The following is a 23793-nucleotide window of genomic DNA, read 5'->3' as shown; positions in this document are numbered from 1 at the left end:
CACCCTTACTGTGACGTCATCATGCCCTCCTTACGCCTTTCATAAAAGGTCAAGGTGCTATATGTTGTTCTCAGTTGGAGAAGCATCTGTCATGACAGGAAATTAGTAGGTAGTGGGTTTATCAGGAGAGAAACCCAAACCTCAGCTCGTCCTGAGTTCCAAGGCATTCATTCCAGCAACTGAATGAAATAAACCGACTTCACACACTGAAATTATATGTCAACTATCTTTATTAATCTTGTTGTAACCCCAGATGATTTTCCTTGAGACAATACTATTTCACTTTTACTGTTTTTACTTCCATCACCACACCCTCATTGCACTGCAGAATTAACTGGATGCAATTAAGTACCTGAGCCATGGTTTGTGATTTTGTTAACGAGTGATGGCACAGATGACACCATCACAGGGAAGGGTTTTCTTCTGACACCTGGTTTTGTTTTGGGTTCCTGTCGGAGAGTTTTAGCGAAGGGTTGTTTCAAAGGTTGACGCGTTCCCCTTTCACAAGTCGACTTCGAAACATCCAAATATCCTGGAAATAAGGCCAAACAGAAGGAAGTGTTATGGGACACTTCTATTTGCCTATTCACTATCTACGTAGGGTTAAATAGGGGGAACAAAATTCCCCGTGATTGCTACACTGTTTAGTAAATAAAATATGTTCTGATGGACTGGCGCCAAGGCTCACTTGGTTAATCCTCTGCCTGTGGTGCTGGAATCGCCTATGGGCCCTGGGTTCTAGTCCCGGTTGCTCCTCTTCCAATCCAGTTGTCTGCAGTGGCCTGGGAGGGCAGTGGAGGATGGCCCAAGTGCTTGGGCCCCTGCACCCCATGGGAGAGCATGAGGAAGCACCTGGCTCCTGGCTTCAGATTGGTGCAGCTCCAGCCATAGCAGCCATTTGGGGAGTGAACCAATGGGAAAGGAAAACCTTTCTCTCTGTCTCTCTCTCTCACATCTAACTCAATCTGTCAAATAAATTTAAAAACAAAACAAAAAACATGTTCTGCGACTGCAATTAATCTAATATCTAAAATAGTGCCAACCACACTAAGTCAGTGGGGCCCCACATTGCCAGCGCTGGCGGATGTGGTGCACCTGCTAACTGCAGGGATGTCTCATAACATCACTACTTCCTGAAGAGTTTCCTCTGCACTTTCCTGCTGACCTTTATGCTAAGTGCTTTAGCCACTAGATATTCTACTCCTAATTACATCCTAACAGAGAAAACTGGCATCCTGGGTTACTGCTTTGTTTGTTGCTTTTTTTCCCTTGTTTTTTGATGACACAATTTAGACCTCCTTGTTTATTATTTATTTCTGGGCAAACAGCAAGGTATGATGGAAAGGATGGATTTAGAATTAGGCCTCTGAATTCTTATGTTGCGTAGGGAACTTGCAGCAACCACTGGGACTCATGTTCTCCTACCCAGCATGGAGCCGTGCTGACTGCTCTCTCCTGCTTTGGCTGTGGGAGAAGAAACCCGCAGAATGGACATGAACGTGCTCTGATACCTCACAAAGAATTCTAGAGCAGATCACAACAATTAGTACCGCCAGCTCAGTACGCCTGAGGAACAATGACCTACTCGATAACTCAATTAATTAGAGGAGGTATTTATTCAGCATAGCCTTGCTGAACGTCAAACATAGGTGCAGCTGGACCTCATCATATCTTCAGGGGACTGGTTCCAGGACCCCCAGGGAATACCAACATCTGAGGCTGCTCCAGTCCCTCATCTGAGTATCAAGTAGTGTATAAAACCGGAATCTCACCTGTGCACATCCTCCTGCCTACTTCAACTCATCTTTAGAGTCTTCATAATATGAGTACAATGGCAATGCTATGTAAACAGTTGTTCTGGATCATTCAGGGACCAATGACACAGATAATTTGTCTGCTGGTCACCGGTCGCTTTGACTGTCTGCTCCTTAATAAGGAACAAGTCTACGTATTCAGGACAAATAGAATATTTTTTCAGAAGTTTCCGCTTGTCTTTTATACTTTGGAAGATTGATTCTACAGACGCAGAACTTGCAATTAAGAATTAAGCAGAGCTGACTGCATAGTGTGTTTATCCTACATTAAAATTCAGGGTGTCAGACAGAAGTCCCAGTGGACAGATTAGGTTGTCTGTGTGAGGCATTTTAAGTACTGAACAAAAGGCAAGGGACAAGGTTTCAAGGGAAAAATGCCAGCCAAGGCCTTGTCAGCTGGGGTCACAGCTGCAGGTAATGAAGGAAGAAGAAGATTCTCACACTGGGAACTACTTCAGAAGGTGACTGCAACGGCTGGTGGCTGCCGCTGGCACACATGCCCTCCAGCACACTGAGCAGCCCAGAGTCCCTGTGATAGCCCGTCTCCCTAGGAAGCATTGGGGACTGCACTTGTCATTATCTATTATCTATTACAAATTAAATAACAAGATCAGCTAAAATGCGCATATTACAGGAACTAAGGTCACCATGTTTAGTTATTTGCCATGACTGATAATCCATCTACTGGTCTTCAGCAGAATATCCACTGGCTAAAAATAATGATTTAGGAGTGATGCGTGTCCACTTAGAAAGCACATGCAGCACTGTTTCATGGCCCTACTCAATAAATGTTCCTGATCTTTATCCCTGCTATATGCAAGCTGTGCCTCTCCTAAAACCCCAGAGGCAAGTTTACCAAAAGGAACATGTGCTTGGGCATTGCTCTCTGGCAGCCTCACTGGCTTATCTAATGGCCAAACGTGCGATCTGTGGTGATACAGGAGGCCTGTGATGGCCATCCTGAACTTGGACCTGCCCTGCTCTGCCTTCAGAAGGTAGCGTTCTGTGCTTCATTTTGTCTCACCGAAATCTGCTTCCTGCTTTTGTTCTGGTCTGTGCTGTGTGCAACAGGTCTGACCTCGCGCTGTGGGACCTCCCCAAGACACAGAGTGACAGCTCCAGGTGCCCGGGTCCCCGGCAGGGGGGAAGCAGGTGCAGCCGGAAAGGCCACTGCCACTCTCAGTGCGGCTCCACAGTGCATTCTGCACCTCCCAGAATTAAACTGGGTGGGAGAACCGTGAAGCATCGGAAGACACACCTGGCACCTGTACCTTATTCTTCACAAGCCTACCTTGAAGTCCACGGTGCCCTCAGGGACGTGGAATTTATCCGCCATTCCTGAAACTTCCTTCGCAATGTTTTCTTGGCTGGTGCCCTCCACATCAATGTAGTGGCAGTCGGCACTGGCGTAATGGCAGGAAATTGCCTGTGGAGATTGTGAAATTGAGAAACACATCGCATTGCTGCCAGCAACCAACAGGGCAGGGAGGCCTTCTCTTACCCAGCCAATTATTTCCCTCAGCATTGGATTGCTACACTGGAAGCCTGCTCCATGGGACACAAAATCAGTCTCCCTGTAGCTCAGCTCTTTCCTTCTCCCAGGACCCCAGTTAAAGGCTAACTGAAAATTTACAAATGGTTTTTAGCCAGGTGTTATACCTGAGGCAGCTAAGCGGATCACTGTTTTTTAAAAGGAGTAGATGGGGGGCTGGTGCTGTGGCATAGTGAACTAAGCCTTTGCCTGCAGCACCGGCATCCCATATGGTCACTGGTTCATGTCCTGGCTGCTCCTCTTCTGATCCAGCTCTCTGCTATGGCCTGGGAAGGTAGTAGAAGATGGCCTAATTACTTGGTCCCCTGCACCCATGTGGGAGAGTTGGAAGAAACTCCTGGCTCCTGGCTTCAGATCAGCCCAGCTCTAACCATTGCAGCCAATTGGGGAATGAACCAGCAGATGGAAGACCTCTCTCTCTCTCTCTCTCTGCCTGTTGCCATAACTCCGCCTCTCAAATAAATAAATAAAAACTTTTAAAAAAATAAACTGAAAGGTGTAGATGGGGGAAGGGGGAGGCAGACACCAATATCCCATATCAGAGTTCAACTTCAAGGGAGGCTACTCCACTTTCAATCCAGCTCTCTGGCAATGTGACTGGGAATGCACTTGGGTCCTTGCCCCACAGAGACTTCCAAATTCTGGTTTCAGCCTGGCCCAGCTCTAGTTGTTGCAGCCATTTGAGGAGTGAACCAGTGGATCAAAGATTCTCTCTCTCTCTCTCTCTGTCACTCTACCTTTTAAATAAAAAATAAATCTTTAAGAAAAAAAAGAGGTATAGAGGGGACAGGAAACACAATCTCCTAGGTGAGAGAACTTTGCCATGGGATTTTCCTAACACGTGGCTCTCCACAAGCCCCACAAAGCCAAGTAGCCCGTCATTTCTTAGTTACAAGGCTAGTCCCCCTGCCAAATTTGGGAGGGTTATTATTCCAATGGCAAGCATGAAAACTGAAGACACCGTGGAAAGAAAACCCACGCCCACCTCCTCTCAAATCAGAGGGAACACTTCAAGGCCAAGGCCGCTGTTTCCTTCAAGGCAAAGGTTTAAGTTATATGGTGCTTCCCGTTCTAGAAAAACTTATAAACAGACCTAAATGGCAAAGCAATGTTAAAACTCACTGTCTTTGCCACAGGTCAGATATCTTAAGGTGACTCTGCAGGAGGACTTACTGCTTTGCACAACACATGGAGCTTCCAGAGAGTGGAGTGACAAACTCCATTTCCTTAGGTGAGCCCCCCTGTAGCCACAGCAGAGTCGCAGGCAAAGGCAAACCCATGTGCGTGGCATTCACATTGTTATGTCATGATGATTGATATTTTTCTGGGGCATTAAGGCCACTGAAAACATCCTGGAGGAACACTGCACAGGCCATGTAGTAAAACCCACAGTGGCATTTGCATAACTGTCCCTGCACCTCCTCACTCCTGTGGCTCAGAGGGCTGTGCGAGTGCAGAGGCCAATCCCATCCTCTATTCAAAATTCTGGCATTGTTGCACAGGATGGGCTGTTTGTGTTCATTGTGTCTTGGGAAAAATGTTAGGGACTTTGACTGCTGAAGTTTTTTTTGAATCCTCTTAATTTTCTTTTAAGATTTTTTTTTGAGAGGTCAAGTTACAGAGACAGAGAGAGACAGAAAGGTCCTTCATCGGCTGGCTCACTCTCCAAATGGCCACAATGGCCAGAGCTGGGCCAGGTCAAAGCCAGGAGCTTCATCCAGGTCTCCCACTTGGGTGGCAGGGGCCCAAGCAATTGGACCATCTTCCACTGCTTTCCCAGCCATAGCAGAGAGCTGGATTGGAAGAGGAGCAGCTGGGACACGAACCAGCAGCCATATGGGATGCCAGGAACACAAGCGGAGGCTTAGCCTACTACACCACAGGGCTGTTCTCATCCCCTTAAATTTTGCCCCTGGGGAGGCTGCCTCAACTTGCCTCAGCCTAATCTGGAACCTACTGAGCCCAGGGGAAAAAAAATGAATGGATGGAACATGAAATGTGACCCCTGAACTTTGGCCTTGGAGAGGCTTCAGGGATTGGTGGGAACAGCATTATGAACTGGAAAGCTCCACTGGGCCCCAAAGGAGCTCCAGTATTGGGTGTAGACAGCATGTTATCCTGGGAGAATGTGCACCCATGGGACTGTCAGTCTGTGAGACCAAGAAGTCAACCATCGGGGATATGTGAGGGTCGTCATTCACTTTTAAATGCAAGCAATGAAATTAAAACCTTCTAAGGCCAAGGGATTAAAAACAGATATAAATATATATGGCTGCTGTTCATTTTGGCTTCAGGGCAATCAATTCAGAATCAATAAGAGCCAAAAAGGCACAAGGCCCACAAATTTATTTCCTGGTAAACAAATTGGACTAAAGTCCAGTGTAGTTAAAACTCACAGATCCTTCACATTTTCATATATCTTAAAATTTCTGTTTCTCACTCATCATCTCTGAGAGCCACAGCAACATGAATGCATACCTTCCGGAAGCCTTGGGTTCTGTTCCGCCCGGATCCATGGATGAGCAAAGGATGAAAGAAAACTGTGTCCCCCTTCTCCATCACAAGGTGCACACGTGCATTGTTCTTCTCGTAGTCCTGGATCCCGTGGTACATTATGTTAACTCCTCCCTGCAACACACAAGAGAAGACACAGCTAAACGCGAGGAAGCAGCAGCATCAGTAAAAACTTGTTCAACGGCTCACCACAGAAGCACAGGCACTCTCTGTTCTTCCAAGAGAAAGAGACATCTGAATCAGAGTCTTGAAAAAGTTTCCAGGGGCAGCACTGTGGTACATGGGTTAAGATTTTGCCTATAGTGCTGGCATCCAATGTGGGCGCCAGTTTGAGTCCTGGCTGCTCCACTTCCAATCCAGCTCCCTGCTAATGTGTCTGGGAAAGCAACAGAAGACGGCCCAAGTGCCTGGGTGCCTGTGTCAATGTGGGAGACCAGGAAGTAGCTCCTGGCTTTAGCTTGGCCCAACCCCAGCCCTTGGGGAGGGAACCAGCAGATGGAAGCACTCTCTCACTCTCTCTCACTCTCCCTTGCTCTCTCTCGCTATCTCTCTTTCTATGAATCTCTGCCTTTCAAATAAATAAAAGAATATTTTTTAAAAAGAAAAGAAAGTAAGAAAAAAGTTTCCATACACAAAAGCCTCTTGGGTGTCTGAAAAGTCATGTGTTGGTATTAAAATCTTTGAAATTTCACGACTGAGTCAAACAGGAAGCCTCAGATGGGCTTTGCCTTTTGGACCAGTACAGGGGCGACCCTTCTCCGGCCTCCTCCTGACCCTGCCAGCTGACTCTGTCACAGTCTTTGCCAGCAGTGTCCTCTCCCAGAGCTCGCGAACATTCTTCTCCATTACTCGGGCACGTCTCTGAGAAGCCAGTCCTTCTCCCGAAATAGGGGCAGGGGAAGAAGTGCTCAGTTTGTACTTTATTTATTTTTTTGCCCAAAAGCATTTATGTCACATCCAGAGTAAGAGAAAAACAAAAAGAATAAATTTGGTGTTTGCTTAAAACTGTTTCCAAAGCAAGTGATTGCTTTAGGTAATGGGTTACATCTTTATTGCAGAACACAAGTGAGACGCATGGGAAGCTTGCAAGCCTCAGGGTGTGGCTTGGCTTGGCTGTTCAGATGCCCACACCCCACATCAGGGGCCGGAGTTCCATACCCGCCTCCAGCTTCCTACTAACGCCCACCCTGGGAGGCAGCAGGTGATGGGTCAAGTACTTGGGTTCCTGGGGCCGGTGCTATGGCACAGTGGGTTAAAGCCTTGGCCTGAAGCGCCTGAACCGGCATCCCATATGGGCACTGGTTCTAGTCCCAGCTGTTCCTCTTCCTACCAGCTCTCTGCTATGGCCTGGGAAAGTGGTAGAAGATGGCCCAAGTCCTTGGGCCCCTGCACCCACGTGAGAGATCCAGAAGAAGTTCCTGGCTCCTGGCTTCGGATCTGCACAGCTTTGGCCACTGCGGCCATCTGGGGAGTGAACCAGTGGGTGGAAGACCTCTCTCTCTCAGTCTCTACCTCTCTCTGTACTCTTTCAAATAAATAAAAATATCTTTAAAAATAAATAAAATAATAAGCTGTAAGCTCCTATGTTTTAAGAAAGTGCTTGGGTTCCTGCCACCCACGTGGGATACCTGGCCTGAGCTCCCAGCTCCTTGGTCTCTGCACTGCGGGTATCTGGGGAGCCTGAACCTGTAGATGGGAGTGCATGCATGTGCTGTGTTTGTCTCTGAAAGAAATAGGAGGAAGGAAGGAACAGAGGGAGGGAGGCAGAGAGCGAGGGAAAGAGAGGGAGGAAGGAAGGAAGGGAGAGAGGAAAGACAGCGAGAAAGACAATAAAGTTTACAGTGTTGTAGTTTCTATGGGTCATTGGAGACAGGGAGGCAGAAGCACCCATTCCCCTTCCCAAGGGATCCCAAATCCCCTCTGTCTACGCCCACTTCCCTGCTGCAGAGTGGTGAACCTGTGATCCAGTGCCTTCTCTTCTGGTCCAGGTGGAAATGTGACCCAGGCCCAGTGAGTCAGACCCCCCAGCCCCACAGCAGCCACCACTCTGAGACCCGGCAGAGGGGCACAGCCCCAGCCTGGCCCTGGAGTCCTACAGACATTCCCTCTGGCCTAAGGCAACCAGAGCCTCTCCTGCTACTTACTTGCACTAACTCTCACTGAAACCGGAACTTCATGGATGATCTCACAATTTCAAGTTTTTCTAACGGGATCCAGACTCAGATATTTGCACGTAACACTAATCATCCGTGCAAGCATTCTAACTATCGGAGACGAACGTTCACAAGGGTCTTCACTTCTGAAGACCCACAACCCCCACGTCCTGCTCAGCCACAGGTGCTCTTCCAGGCCAAGCATCCCTCAGGCCTTCCCAACCTCCTCATCTCACACCTCAAATGCTCATGGTCTCCTTTCTGGTTCCTCTGGCTCTGGACTCCCACAGCTCCAGTGCATCCTGGGCCAGAGCGTCAGCCTATTCTTCCTCAAGGACCGATCTGATGCCGCCACTCATTGGCTTAAAGGAGCTTAACAGTTCCCCAGCATCCACAGCTGAACGGATGCACAAGGCATGGGACAGCCACGCAATGGAAGATGACTCAGCAACGGGGAGGCTTCCCAAAATGACCACGCTGGGTGGACGCACCCAGATCAAAAGCGGAAAAAGTGTGCTGCACAGGATGACATTTCGGTCATGTTTACAAAGCGCTAGCTCATCAGCATGAACACAAAGTAACTCAGTGTTTACCTGTGGTTAGGAGAGCTTATCTCGATTGTGGTGGGGATTGCACAGGGCTGTGTGTGTGTGTGAAAGTGATCATGTTATACACACAAAATATGCTCCATTTGGGGCAAAGTTGATGACTGGGAAACCCACATCCCACATCAGAGTGCCTGGTTTGAGTCCTGATTCCTAGGCTTCTGGACCCAGCTTCTTGCTGACGCACAGCCTGCGACACAGAGGTGTCAAGTATTGGGTCCCTGCCACCTACGGGGGAGACTCGGCCCAGTCCTGGCTGTTGTGATCATTTGGGGAGTGAACCTGCAGATGCAAGAGCTCGCTCGCACACTCTCTCTCTCTCTGTAGCTCCCCTTTAACCCAGGCCTCTCTGCTCGGGGCCGTTCTCCCCCGTCCAGTCCTCCGCAGAGCCCCGCTGTCCCCTAAGTTGCAGCACACGATCCCATCCTCTTCTCCGCTCTCAGAGCCATCGGTCAGCGAGAAGACTCGGGGCCACGTACCACCACATCCAGGACTGAAGTGCTTATGTCTTCCTCTGCGATTAGGCCGTGCCATCTCGGGCCCTCCGCAGCACCTGCTCAAGTTCCCCACCTGGGCTGGTTTTCAAACACGTGTTCAAAGGACAGCTACACTGGGTGTTTTGCCTGACATCCTGCAACTGGCGCTGATCGCATTTGTAAGTCTCGGGACAGCGCTTGGCTAAGAAAGGCAGTGCCCTCTCCCCTGTCCACTCTTTATGGATGCTGAGTGAAATTTATAACAGGGAACGAGATTCGGCTCCCAGACAGACCTACCTCCCACTGTGGGTAGTCGTGTGGCTTCAGGGGGCCTTTGTGGGTGCCGGGGAGCACCACCAGACAACCGTTGTTCCGGTCAATGTGCTCCATCGCAGTCCAAGCACAAACAATGAGATTGCTGGGCCGGAAGGGGAAATAGTGCAGATCCTGGTGCAAGGGATGACGGGACGTCTTCTTGCCTGAAAGAGAACCTGCTGTTAAAAGATGTTCAAGGGGCAGACAAGAGGCCCCGTGGTCAAGACACTGGTTAGGACACTTGCAGCCCAATTCAGATGCCTGGGTGTGATAGTCAGTGCTGGCTCCTAACTCCGGTTTCTTGCCACTCTGCACCCTGGAGGCAGTGGGTGATGATGGTTCAAGTACCTTAGTTCCTACCACCCAGGTGGGACACCTGGATTGAGTTCCTGGCCCAGCCCAGTCCAAGTCTCAGAATTCCTTATCCTTTGCCTGGAACACCAGAAAAATGACCTATCCCCCAGCAAATGAAACAACACTATAGAAAAATCAACCTCGAGAGAGAAGCAACCAACTGAATGTCAAATCAACATATGGAGGGGCCAGCACTGTGGTGTAGTGGGTAAAGTTGCCACCTGCACTGCCACATCCCATATGGGTGGCAGTTTCAGTCCTGGCTGCTCCACTTCCAATCCAACTCTCTGCAATGGCCTGAGAAAGCAGCTTACAATGGCCCAAGTCCTTGGGCCCCTGCACTTGCGTGGGAGACCAGAAGAAGCTCCTGGCATTAGATCGGCCCAGCTTTGGTCATTGTGGCCATTTGGGGAGTGAATCAAGCACTGCAAAACCGGGAGCAAAGCCAATCTGAAGCCAGAAGGCTAGATGTTCTACACCACTAAGGTCAGAACATCAACCTCACATATTTTAATTGAACAATTTTTTTCTTGCTTCTCCTTAATAAGAAGAGTCCTGGAGCCATCATGGTGGCACCACTGGTTAAGTACCACCTACAATGCTGGCATCCTTTATGAGCACTGGTTCGAGACCTGGCTGCTCCACTTCCAATCCAGCTCCCTTCTGATGTACCTGGGAAGGCAGCAGAAGACGGCCCAAGTGCTTGGGCCCCTGCCACCCATCAGGGGAGACTCAGAGGGTGCTCCAGGATCCTGGCTTCAGCTTGGTCCAGTGCTGGCTATTAGGGGTCATCTGGGGAGTAAACCAGCAGATGGAAGATCTCTGTCTGTAACTCTGCCTTTCAAATAAATAAATAAATCTAAAATAATAAGAGAAGAGTCCTTTACCAACATCTGGAGGTTTGTTGATCAGCATTGTGTGCATGGCCATAATATTGGGTCCGGTGAAGCACTCCACATATTTCAAGATCTAAGAAAAAAAGGGGGCAGGGTGAGGAACAAAGTTTCATAGGCAATCAGAAGTACAGGCCAGTGGCACCAAGGCCAACTACTCTATGACAGGCAAGATGTTAACAGTCAGTATTCCCCAACACTGCGAACAAAGCATGGGGGAAATCCAGAAACTGGGCCAGCGCCATGGCTCAACAGGCTAACCCTCTGCCTAGCAGCGCCGGCACACTGGGTTCTAGTCCCAGTCGGGGTGCCAGATTCTGTCCCGGTTGCCCCTATTCCAGTCCAGCTCTCTGCTATGGCCCAGGAGAGCAGTGGAGGATGGCCCAAGTGCTTGGGCCCTGCACCCCATGGGAGACCAGGAGAAGCACCTGGCTCCTGGCTTCAGATCAGCGCAGTGCACCGGCCACAGGGCACTGGCCACGGTGGCCATTAAGGGTGAACCAACGACAAAAGGGGAAGACATTTCTCTCTGTCTCTCTCTCTCACTGTCTACTCTGCCTGTCAAAAAATAAAATAAAATAAAAAATCCAGAAACTGGAAATCACTCTAAATCTACAACCTTTTGGACTGGGCAGGCTTGTCTGAGTAGCTGGGACTATAACCTGTTTCTATTCTACAAGAAAGGGATGCGTTTCTGTAAGGTATCAGCCAAGAAGGCCAGGGCCAGCCCTTCTGCCACCCAGAGCCACAGACAGTTGCCCAGGGAGAAACAGTTTCCTTTTTCTTCTTGGAGACCGCGCACAAGAACAACCCTGTGTAAGTGGGCCCGAGGGGAGCGTCTGGCCCGGCAGCTGGGTTTGAGTCCCAGCTCTGTGCCCAACTCCAGCTCCCTGCTCATGCACACGCTGGGAGGGAGCAGCTGATGGCTCAGTCATTGGGTTCTTGCCACCCACGTGGGAGACCTGGATTGAGTTCCAGTGCCCACCTATGGCAGGCCCAGCCCAGGACCCTTATGGGCATCCATGGAGTGGAGCCATGAGTGGGAGATTTCTCCATCAGTCTGCCTCTCAGGCAGTGAGAGAAGAAAGGAAGAGCCCAGCAGGATTCGCTGCTGTCAGGAGTGGCCAGGTCAGAGCAGGGCAGCGGCTCAGACTGTGCCCTCCCTCCACGTCTTCACAGAGGCAGGAAGCAGGCCCAGTCACAGGAAGCGGGAGTGCAGCAGTGGACAAGAAAAGCAGGTCCTGTGCCTGTGCAGTTGGCGGTCACGTGGGAATCAAGATGCTGACTCGACCATGACCTGGGAGCATTGTGAGGGCACGGCCAAGGGTGAGCTGCACCGAGAGCACCTGACAAGGAGCAGGTATCGGTCCCGGGCTCTGGGAGTGGGGGTGCTGCGCCACACAGGGACCCAGCCACAGACTCCCAACTGAATGCCCATGACACATCGGTCCGTCTAAGCCTTACACAATGCCTGAAAATTCACAGCCGTCTTTCACAAGAATCTCTGAAGATGAAAGTCCTGCATGGATAAACCCAAGACTCAGAAGTCAGATCAGGGAAGAAGACGGCATTCAAGCGTGGCCCAGGTCTGATGCCAAAACAGGAGGCAGGGCCCGCTGCCTCCTTACAGCCTGATCTCTGCTAGGTCGGGAATGTTGGCAACTGCAGCCTGAAACACTTGAAATGTACAAACAGCTCGAGAGGCAGGCCTCACAGATCCGTCTACACCAAGCCTGGGACTGTGGGCCTTCGCCTGGGCTGTGCTCTATAAACCCCCACCGCTGAGAGCCATCCCCACCATCACTGCTGTCCTCCGTACTGTTCTTTAGCCAGTCACTTCGCTCATTACATCAGCTTCCTTCTAAATCTTATCCTGATTACTAACTTCCTAAAAATCGTTGAGTTCAATGTGCCGGTGATGTTTCCCAACACATGGGGAGAGAAGTAACCATTCACGTAATGCGTACCTCCTGAAGGCACTACAGGAACTGGCAATATTCACCCAAGAAATCTGAAAGTCACAGCAGCGTTTCGCCAACCACAAGTTGTCACCCACCATCCCACAGCCGAGTTCCATCTCCAGCACAGGACTGCACGGACAGTCCAGGGTCTGCTTCCCCTCTGGTCCTCTGTCTGGAGACCTGGACATGACAGCACAGGTGGCATCCCTGACAGCCCACCTCTGGGTACCAAGCTCTCTAACAGGACCTGGTTATAATTTCTATACTCCCTGGGAAGCCTCCTGCAAAGCCATTCCAAACAAATGGCTCAGAAACTAAGACCCTGGTATACAGCAGTTTGAAAGTTACTAGGTGGCTCCATGCAGAGGGATATGGGAAGATGAGAGGGACCCACTGTAAGTGAAAAACACAAGGTGACAGCCAGGAGGTTCCTGATCCCCGACACAGGCGGGAGGTGTACAAGTGAGAGAATCCTGACACACACACTCAACAGGGAGCAAGGTCCCGGGAGTTGGGGTCACTCCTGTTTGCTTCATTTTTTGTGTACTGCTAAGATCTTTTCTGTAAATACGGTTCACTCTTAAGGAATAATACTCTTGGCCGGCACCACGGCTCTCTTGGCTAACCCTTGCCTGTGGCACCGGTAACCCCAGTTCTAGTCCCAGTAGGGTCACCGGATACTGTCCCAGTTGCTCCTCTTCCAGTCCAGCTCTCTGCTCTGGCCCAGGAGTGCAGTGAAGGATGGCCTAAGTGCTGGGCCACTGCACCCACATGGGAGACCAGGAGAAGCACCTGGCTCCTGGCTTCAGATCGGTGCAACACGCTGGCCACAGTGGCCATTTGGGGGTGAACCAATGGAAGGAAGACCTTTCTCTCTGTCTCTCCATCTCTCACTGTCTAACTCTGCCTGTCAAAAAAAAAAAAAGAATAATTCTCTTTTTCAAAAACACAGAAATCTAATTTTTCAAACAAACGCATCCTGGGGCCAGTGCTGTGGCGAAGCGGGTAAAGCTGCCGCCTGCAGCGTCAGCATCCGATATGGGTGCCGGTTCAAGTCCCAGCTGCTCCACTTCCAATCCAGCTCTCTGCTGTGGCCTGGGAAAGCAGTGGAAGATGGCCCAAGTCCTTGGGCCCCTGCACCCGTGTGGGAGACCCAGAAGAAGCTCCTGGCTCCTGGCTTCAGATCGGCATAGCTCCAGCTGTTGCGGCTATTTGGGGAGGGAACCAGCAGATGGAAGACCTCTCTCTCTCTCTCCCTCTCTCTTTCTGTAACTTTTATCTCGCAAGTAAATATATTTAAAAAAAAAAAGAAAAGAAAACATACACGAGTTTCCGAATCACAGCCTCAGTCACTTCACGCCCGTTGTCTTGGAAGGGCTGTGTCCCGTTCACCCAGACTCTGTTCCTTCTCAACAGAGCATGGCTCCTCAAGGCTGCCATCCCTGGCACTGCGGGTAGGGTCATTCTCTGTTTGGGGAGGGGGCTGCTCTGGCTCTGGGCACTGTAGCATGGCTGAGCCCCGCTACTGCAGCATCTCCGGCTCCCACCCAGGAGAAACCACCACGTGCCAACCAAAAACCGCCCAATACCCACTGGGGGCCCAAAGCACCTCCAGCTGCGGACGACAGTGCTTAGAGCCACATGCAGGAAGGGGGCAGAGGGCAGCAGATCTGGGGCCAGGGGTGCAGGCTCCCAGCCCGGCGATGCCGCACACAAGCCCGGCGCACAGAGCCTCTGACCTCGGGCAGGGTGCAGTATCTGAAGAGCTCCTCGTCTTCCTGGAAGTCCTGGACCTTGGTAACCGATTTCTCACTCAGGTTATGCTCCGTTTTCACAACGGCCACATCTTTCATCACCATTAAGCCCCGTGGTCTCACTTCCTTTCTGCAGATTCTTTCAAACTCACTCCTAGGAAAATAAATTTGCATACGGTGTCATGAAGGCAGGCCCCCAGCACCTGCCCGGCCCTGCCCTGCCGGAGGGACCCATAGACTCCAGTGGCGGGTTTCCCTGCACAACAGAATAGTCCCGGCGACAGGGAGGGCACATGGCCACCTCAGATGTGCCGGCCTCCTTACTGCCAGGCAGGGATCACCCTACCACAATGAAAACATTGCTCAGCTTGGCAAACCTGCAGGGAAACAGTTTTGTGGTTTTGGTTGCGCAGTAAAAATGATGGCCAACACGCCAGTCACGTTCACCGCGTGCCAGGCCCCACTTGCTACGTTTTCCTTACTTGTCATACTTAGTCTTAGCCGCTGGGATGGTGGCACTGTCCCGATGGCCATTGTACAGATGAAATGTAGCAGGGAGGGGACACGGAGTCGCGGAAGCCTAGGCAGATGGCCCCTGGATGCGGCCGTCAGTCTAGCCCAGAGCTCATACCCACCTCCTAACAAAGCGGATCACTGCAAACACGGGTCAGGAAGAGGCGGGTCTTAACTCGGGTCCTCCTGCCACAGAACACACAGTTCATAACAAACAAGCAGTCCTACTGTACCTGAAGCGCTGAATGTCAGCATCCGACACCAGATGCTTAACGACCAGGTACCCGTTTTCTTCATAAAATTTTCTCTGTTCCAGGCTTAGAACATTATTATCCAGAGTATACCTAAAGAAGAAAAGATTTCCATAATATCCTTATAATTATAAGAAAACAACGTGTACCAAGAACCTAAGAAATATTCATACTCTACTCTCCAATCTGTTATTTCTGTTCCTAACTGTAAGGAACTAATCTAAAACAACCTAAAAAGCATTAACTATGATTAACCCCCCCAAAAACTGCATTAATAGAAGAAAAATTAACCAACATTATGAGGGAACTTCAAAAAGTTTGAGGGTAATAGAGTAAAAATATAAGTTTATTGAGTTACAAATAATTTTTTTGAAATGTATGCATAGTATTTTCACAGTCTAGATTTTCCACAGACTTTTTGAACACCCCCGTATATCCACTCAATAGATTACAACTCCAGCATTAAAAATAAAGGGCATGGGGCCAGTGCTGTGGTGTAGCAGGTTAAGCCGCTGCCCGTAGTGCCGGTATCCCATATGGATGCCAGTTGGAGACCCAGCTGCTCCACCTCCAATCCAGCTCTCTGCTGTGCACTGGGAAAGCAGTGGAAAATGGCCCAAGTCCTTGGGCCCCTGCACAACCCAAGTGGGAGATCTAGAGGGATCTCCTGGCTTTGGATTGGCACAGCTCCAGCCATTGTGGCCAACTGGGAACTGGGGAGTGAACCAGTGGATGGAACACCTCTCTCTCTCTCTCTCTCTGCCTCTCCTTCTCTCTGTGTGTAACTCTTTCAAATAAGTAAATATTAAGATAAAATGAAAATACATCAATAAAAACTTAGGAAAAAGGTTTAAAACCTGCAAAAATATATCAAAAATAATTTTTGAGTGAGTGCCTTTCAGTAATGGAATTATATATGAGTATATAAGATTTTTGATATAATGAATATATGTGGTTTTTCAGATGGTAAACAATTCAATACACTTTTAATTTTCTAGTTGGTGCATTCTTAGAAGTAATCAAAGTGACAACATCCAAATAAGTGCACAGCATGTCCACAAACTCAAGCTACATAACCCACTCCTTGACATGAGCCCTACTGCTCTATAACACAGCAGGGTAACTGGACTCTAAAACAATTAATTATGCGCTTGAAACCACGTAGAGAAGAAGAAATGGTATCTGAGGAGGTAGAAAAACTAATTACCCCTATTTGATCATTTTACATTGCACACATGTCTCAAATTACAATATCATATCCAATAACTAAATATAATCTTAACCAGCAATTTAAAAATTGGAATTGTTGCTAATAATATTTATTACAAGCAGAATATTTATGAAGGTCAAAACTTTCCCTATCAAAGGTGACTTAAGATATGCCAGAGATGCTAGCTAGCTAATATGTCCATCCAACTACAAGCTAATTTAAATGTAATATATATCCTGCCTGCGTTATTAGTTATGTAGTTTCTGATACTGTTCCTTCCTTCTGAAATTTACATATAGAAAATTAAAGTCAACACGTGAACCATTTTCCCCAACTTTACTGATTAGAACTAGTTCTGGGGGACCGGTGCTGTGGTATAGGAGGTAAGCATCTGCCTGTGACACCAGCATCCCGTATAGGCACCGGTTCGAATACCAGCAGCTCCAATTCCAAACCAGCTGCCTGCTGATGGCCTGGGGAAGTAGTAGCAGAAGATGGCCCAAGTGCTTGGGCCCCAGAACCCTCTTGGGAGACTTGGAGAAGCTCCTGGCTCCTGGCTCCTGGCTTCGGATGGGCACAGGTCTTGCAGTTGCAGCCAATTGGGGAGTGAACCAACGGATGGAAGACCTCTCTCTCTCTCTCTCTCCCTCTCTCTCTCTCTCTCTCTCTCCTTGTCTCTCTGTGTAACTCTTTCAAATAAAATAAATCTTTTTACAAAAATAAAAAAAATCACAGTTAGCTCTACTTACTGGAATTGCTGAGGCTGGAAACTGGCAGGGGACGCTGTCCCTGAAGTGGGGTGGGCGACCTAGGACGTGAATTAAGGCAAATAAAATAACACTGAGGAGCCAGCCGTTCCAAGAAATAGCCCCCCGTGCTAGTTCAGTTCTCACAAGAAAGGCATCTTCCTGAACAGACGCAGCTAAGGCCCTTTGGCCTCTATCACCTCATTTCATCTTCACAAGGACCCTAGAGGTGGCTGGAAGATGGAGCACTCTGTTATTACTCCTGCTGTACACAGCAGGAATCCTGCATGGGGGAGACTCAGCACGGGGCCAGGGTCACTAGGAGGGACCCACACTCCACAGCTGCCATGGGCTTTAGTCCACAGAACTGCTCCTTCCCCCAAACTGCTGAACAACTAAGAATCTCCAAGGTGCAACTCCAGAAGGAGAGGGGCATGTGTTGTTCACACAAGCTTTTCAATTTAGTGGGACTTCAGTCCAAGCTATTAAAAAAAAAAAAACTGTAAAATAAACAAGGACTCCAACAGCAGTAGGGTCTACACAGCTGAGTATATATTTAGGTATCTTAAAGAGATTCTTTAAGATTTATTTTTTATTTATTTGAAATACAGAGTTAGAGAGAGGGTAAAAACAGAGAGAGACAGAGAGAGAGAAAGTCTTCCATGCACTGGTTCATTCCCCAAATGGCTGTAACAGCTAGAGCTGGGCGGATTCGAAGCCAGGAGCCGGGAGCTTCCTCTAGGTCTCCCATATGGGTACAGGGGCCTGAACATTTGGGCTGTCTTCTGCTGCTTTCCCAGGCACACTAGCAGGGAGCTGCATCAGGAGTGGAGCAGTCGGGACTTGAACCAGTGCCCATATGGGATGCCGGAGCTGCAGTTCGGCACTTTAACCCCCTGTGCCACAATGCCGGCCCCTGAAAATTCTTTTTGTAAGCTCTCTTTCCTGGTTACACATCAGTGACGTAGTATCTCGTGCTGGTTTTTTCTCATTATTTCTGTAGTCTGAAGAGCTTTTTTTTTTTTTTTTTTTTTTTTTTTGACAGGCAGAGTGGACAGTGAGAGAGAGACAGAGAGAAAGGTCTTCCTTTTGCCGTTGGTTCACCCTCCAATGGCCGCCGCGGTAGGCGCGCTGCGGCCAGCGCACCGCGCTGATCTGATGGCAGGAGCCAGGTGCTTCTCCTGGTCTCCCATGGGGTGCAGGGCCCAAGGACTTGGGCCATCCTCCACTGCACTCCCTGGCCACAGCAGAGAGCTGGCCTGGAAGAGGGGCAACCGGGACAGGATCGGTGCCCTGACCGGGACTAGAACCCGGTGTGCCGGCGCCACAAGGCGGAGGATTAGCCTAGTGAGCCACGGCGCCGGCCTGAAGAGCTTTTTTCAGATTGTCACTTGTCATCACAATCTTCAATAATGTCTTCATAGCATGTGGTGACAATGCCATACTCCAGGAGCGAGGCAAGTCAGAGTCAGAATTATTAGCTACCGTCTGTTTACACTGAGGCACAGGGGCTCACAGGATATTAAGTCTCGGTCAACAACTCTCAGTAAAACATTGTGAACACAGCCAGACTTCAGCCTCCCCTCTTCCTGCATCGTGGTTGCTTTTTGGCTGTTGCTCCTGGAGCACTACTTAATGATGTGCAAATGTTTCCTCTATAAATTCAGCAGCAATGGGCTGGTGCTGTGGTGCAGCGGGTTAAGCCACTGCATGCAACAGCAGCAACCGGTATCACAGTGCCTGGTCAAGAGTCCTGGCTGCTCCACTTCCAATCCAGCTCCATGCTGATGAGCTTGGGAGGGCAGTAGAAGATGGCCCAAATGCTTGGGCCCCTGCACCCACATGGGACACCCAGATGGAGTTCCTAACTCCTGGCTTCAGCCCAGCCCAGCCCAGCCCAGATATGGCTATTGTGGCCATTTAGGAAATGAACCAGCAGATGAAAGACCTCTCTCTCTCTCTCTCTCTCTCTTTGTCTCTCCCTCTCTCCCTCCCTCCCTCCCTCTCTCTCTCTCTCTCTCTCTCTCTCTCTCTCTCTCTGTCACTTTCTTTTTCAAATAAATAAATCCTTTAAAAAAATAGTTGAAGGGCCGGCACTGTGGCGTAGTGGGTAAAGCCACCACCTGCAATACTGGCATCCCATACGGGTGCCAGTTTGAGTCCCAGCTGCTCCTCTTCTGATCCAGCTCTCTGCTATGGCCTGGGAAAGCAGTAGAAGATGGTCCTGTGCTTGGGCCCTGCACCTGCGTGAGAGACCCCAAAGATGCTCCTGGCTCCTGGCTTCAGATTGGTGCAGCTCCAGCTGTTGCGGCCATCTGGGGAGTGAACCAGTGGATGGAAGACCTCTCTCTCTCTGCCTCTGTAACTCTGCCTTTCAAATAAATAAATAAACCTTTTAAAAACCACATTAAAAATCATAAAGAAAATGTCTTCCATTACATTCTCTATAATCTTAAAATATCACCTTTGCAGCCTCATTTTATATCTGTCCTCTTATATCTCTTAAAACCAAATACACTATCCTTTGTTTAATTTTTGAAAAACACTTTCTCAATTTGGGGGCTTATCCCTTTGCCCAGCATCCTTCCTTCTTCGACTCCCACAGGTTTCCAATATTCTGCTTGTATTGAATGCATGGGCTTACGGTCCATTCCCTGGGATGGCAAGTAACATAGCAGTTAAAGCTGCCAACTGAGATGCCGGCATCCCATATATGTGCCCGTTCAAGTCCCAGCTGCTCCACTTCTGATCCAGCTCCCTGCCAATCGCCTGGGAAAAAACAGTGGAAGATGGCCCAAGTGCTTGAGCCCCTGCCACCCACATAGAAGACCCAGCCTGGCCCAGCCCTGGTCATTGCAACCATCTGGGGGCATGAACCAGAGGACAGAAGTGCACTCTCTAACTCTTTCAAATAAGTAAATAAATCTTTAAAAAAAAAAAAACACATTATGTTTTCAACTTCCAATGATCATTCCTCGTTCCACAATCAACATTACTTTAGAAACAGTTAACACTGGGGAGAGCGCTCTGGGCTTTAGCACCGTCTTCTTGGAAACCTCAGCGCCATGAGGGCCAAGTGGGGGAAGAAGCGAATGCCAGGCGGAAGCGCAGAAGAAGAAAGATGAACCACACATCCGAGTACGCTGCTGGCTGTGTGCCCGTGGGGGCCAAAGAGCAGAAGTAAGAAGTGCCGGACCCTGGGACGCCGGAACACGTTTCGCTACAAGCTGTCAGACTGCCTGCTCCCAGCTACAACCTGTCTTCAAAGGATCTGGAACTTCATCACCAATGGATCGCCAAAACCACCTGTGAGACCCACTTTGCTGACACCAAAACTGTCCTTGACGGCCTTTGCCCTGGGCCTGTGACATTCTGGACTAGTTCTGTTCTCCACTGTGGCCAAGGATAACCCAGGTTCAATAAGTTATTTCTTTTGCTGTCTTAGCCAAGGAATTGAAAACAAGAAAAAAAAAAAAAACACTGGGGAGCAACACAGAGTTCCCAGGCACCCACGTAAGAGTAAACCACTCATTCACCGGAAGTCTAAGCCAGGACTGTCCCACAAGCCACCGGCCATACCTGGCTATTTCAATTGGAGTTTATTGGAGCAAAGAAATCCCTCCCCTGCCATATTTCAAATGCTCACTAGCCACATGAGACAGGTAGTTACCAGACTGGACAGTGCACGGACAGAACGGTTCCAACACTGCAGAGAGCTGTACTGCTGAGCACTGTTCCAGGAGTCACCGATGAAAACACCAGGCTCTAACCTCCATCCCACGACACCAAACCCGGCATGATCGGATCAGCAAATTTTAAAAAGTGGTGAGAGAACAGACCGGGGAATCTCAGCTCTGGTCCCATGCAGATCTAGTCGCAGTGTTATCACCAGGTCTCAATCTGCAGCTTGCATCGGAATCTGGGCCCCACCCCCACACTCTGATTTCCTAGGTTTGAGTTGAGCCCTAGAATCTGCATTTCTAACAGGTCCCTGGTGATGCTGGGCCTTCTGGCCCAGGGACCGCACTTTGGCCAGCTCTGCTTTAGTTAAAGGAGCTTCCTTGAGGTTTACTCTCTCCTAGCCTGTCAAGTGGGACTGCAACATCTCCTCCGGCCTCCTGACTATTTTGTGGACAGAACCTTACATTTGCCGAATTTCTGATACACGGCTGCTCGGGAACTCAGCAGGGAGAGCAATGGCCAAGGCAAAAGAAACAGCTGTGGTCAACGTCAGGGCCGCTCAGAGTCTCAATGCAAGGAACAGGAGTGAAGCAGGTCGCTCACTCAGAGAAACATCCCAGGCCGTTTTCCAGTGGGTTACCAAGAGGACCAGCATGCACGATTCAACCTGTCTTTGATCCAAACTAAGCTTATCTTTTAATTCCATTTGCCACGACCTGTGGAAGGACCTGCGCATGCTCTGGATGAGAACTTAACCCGAGCAGGCACCTGGCCTCGGGCCTCATCCAGAGACATGTATCCGGATCCACAGCCACCCAACATCAGCAGCGCACCCAGTCCTGGGCGTGGCTTCTGAAGCTGCACAATGAGGAGGCAGGTTCAAAGTACCAAGTCCCTTGGCAGGGCACGGTGTCAAAGTCCCGCGAGGGGTCCCAGAGCGCACCTCCCCTCCCCCGCCCCAAAGAAGGAATGAAAGCAGCACTGGCTCCACCGCGACAGGCGGCCCAGGGCAGCGCCCCGCCAAGCACTGGAGCCCCCTGGGGGGGGGGGGGGGCCGTCCCTAACACCGGCCTGCCTGCCAGCTAACCCCGCGATTCGCATTTGTGTCTAGGGCTCTGGGCGGCCCCAGGGAAAATGGCAAAGCCCTCTTTGGGATCAGCTCCCCAGTCCCCAGAGCAGGAAACCAAGCCCCTAAGGGCGCGCACACGATGGAGCGGAGCCACAGCGGCCACCGAGGCCCGCCGGGGCCACCCGCGTCTCGGAACACGGCCTCCTCCCCGCTGCCCGGCTCGCCCTGGGGGAAAAGTGACCCTAGCGGGAAAGAGCGCACGGAGGACATCGCCCCGAGCCCGGGCCCGAGCAGCGCACGCAGGCGCAAGGATATGATAGCCGCGGCCGAGGGGTGGCCGAGGTGTCCCAGCACGATCCTCAGGCGGCCGCCTGCGCGCAGCTGATCCATGGTGGCAGCGCAGAGACCCCAAAGGGCCCCGGACTTAACTCTGCAGGCGGCCCCGGAGGCGGGGCGGCCCCGCCCAAGACCGGGGCGTGGACGCGCGTGGAGCTAGGGATCCCGGGCAGCGCCGCCCTGGCGTGGGCCGGCCGGGCCACCGGGCTGCGGGGACGTCCTCCCGGCGACCAGGGAGGTTCCTCCCGGCAGCACCCAGGCTTGGGGGTCCAGGGACTGGGCGGAGGCCCTCCAGTGACCCGTGGCTGAGCGGAGAAGGGACCCAATCCGTTTAACCCCACGTGGCTCTCCTTCCACTAACTGCAGAGCGCACGCAAATTCAAAGGTTCCCCCGTGCAAGCCACACGCCTGAGCCCTTCGGCCTGTGATCCCTCCTCCCCCAGAGCCCCCGAGGTAGCAGAAGGACCCCGGGCCTGCTCCTTGCCCTACTCCCTGTTAACCTCCTCTGCCGCCCCGGTCACCCCATGCAAGATCCTGATCCTTCAGCTGCTGGCTGTGATCTCTGAGGCACACCTGGCTTTGAGCCCCACTTCAGAGGCTGAGCCTTCCAGGAGCCCCTACCCTATGGGGAGCGGACCAACCGGTGTCTCCCTACCGCCCTCGCCTGGTGAGCAGTAGGAACTGCTAAGAAGAAGGAAAACAAACTAAAAATATGAATGCTGCTCACCTGTCACCTACTTGGAGCTCCAACCTCGCCCGCACTGGGCCTGGCAGTGACCGGCTTTCCCACCTACTTAGACCTGCACTGGTCCTGTTGCTTTCAAATGCCCTGGTTGAGCAGATGTGTGAAGATCCCCGCCCCTGCTCTGTTAAGACATTCTTTTTTAAGGAATATCTTCAATGTATGATTGTTACCGCGAGAAGAAGAAAATCCTGAACGTCTACAATCGTCCTTTATCTGTTTAAAGTCCAAGGGATGTTCCCTCCCTCCCTCCCTCCCTCCCTCCCTTCCATCCTTCCTTCCTTATTTATTTCTTTCAGTTGGAGGCAGGTGTTGAGCCTAGTAGTTCAGATACCTGCCTACCACATGGCAGTGCCTGGGTTCCATTCCCAGCGTCGGCTCCTGTCTCCAGCTTCCTGAGAGGCGGCGACGGCTCCAGTGGTTGGGTCCCTGCCCTCCACACTGGATAGCTGGACTGTGGCCGCCTTGGATTGAGTTTCTGACTTGGGCCAGCCCAACCCATGCCGTTGTGGGAATTGGGGGAGTGAAACATCCAATGGGAACACTCCCCTTCTCTGTTCCTCTCAAAGACATGTCTTAAAAATTTTTTTAAACAAATTTGTTCATTTACGAACCCATGGGGAGTTAAAGCAATTCTTTAAATAAAGGGGTCATTTGGTTGATGTTATTGGCATTCTTAAGCAGCAATTTGGACTGCCTGGACATTTCCTGAGTAAGCATCTTCAGGAACTGTGTTGCCTTTTAAAGTGTTTAGCTGGGGCCAGCGCTGTGGCATAGCAGGTAAAGCCACCGCCTGTGGTGCCGGCATCCCATATGGGGACCAGTTCGAGACCTGGATGCTTTACTTCCAGTCC

General features: G+C 50.5%; 1 protein-coding gene across 2 annotated transcripts; it reads right to left on the bottom strand.

Annotated features, from left to right (window-relative positions):
* Positions 1 to 212: 212 nt before the first annotated feature.
* On the bottom strand, positions 213 to 22251 carry LOC133773542 (phytanoyl-CoA dioxygenase, peroxisomal-like). 2 transcript variants are annotated; one of them, XM_062210886.1, is made up of 10 exons: positions 22189 to 22251; positions 18465 to 18476; positions 17115 to 17173; positions 15138 to 15248; positions 14377 to 14545; positions 10671 to 10752; positions 9412 to 9593; positions 5845 to 5994; positions 3106 to 3240; positions 213 to 532 (listed from the first exon to the last, which is right to left on the bottom strand). In XM_062210886.1, exons 1-10 carry the CDS (start codon positions 22249 to 22251, stop codon positions 479 to 481), a joined length of 1017 nt encoding a protein of 338 aa, XP_062066870.1. In that variant the 3' UTR covers positions 213 to 478. The 2 variants fall into 2 exon arrangements, with proteins under 2 accessions (XP_062066870.1, XP_062066869.1); XM_062210885.1 differs by lacking the exons at positions 15138 to 15248; positions 17115 to 17173; positions 18465 to 18476; positions 22189 to 22251 and adding an exon at positions 15027 to 15099.
* Positions 22252 to 23793: the final 1542 nt, after the last annotated feature.

The sequence above is a fragment of the Lepus europaeus genome, chromosome 14 (assembly GCF_033115175.1).
Source record: "Lepus europaeus isolate LE1 chromosome 14, mLepTim1.pri, whole genome shotgun sequence".
Lineage (NCBI taxonomy): Eukaryota > Metazoa > Chordata > Mammalia > Lagomorpha > Leporidae > Lepus > Lepus europaeus.
This window is presented reverse-complemented; position numbering and strand designations above follow the sequence as displayed.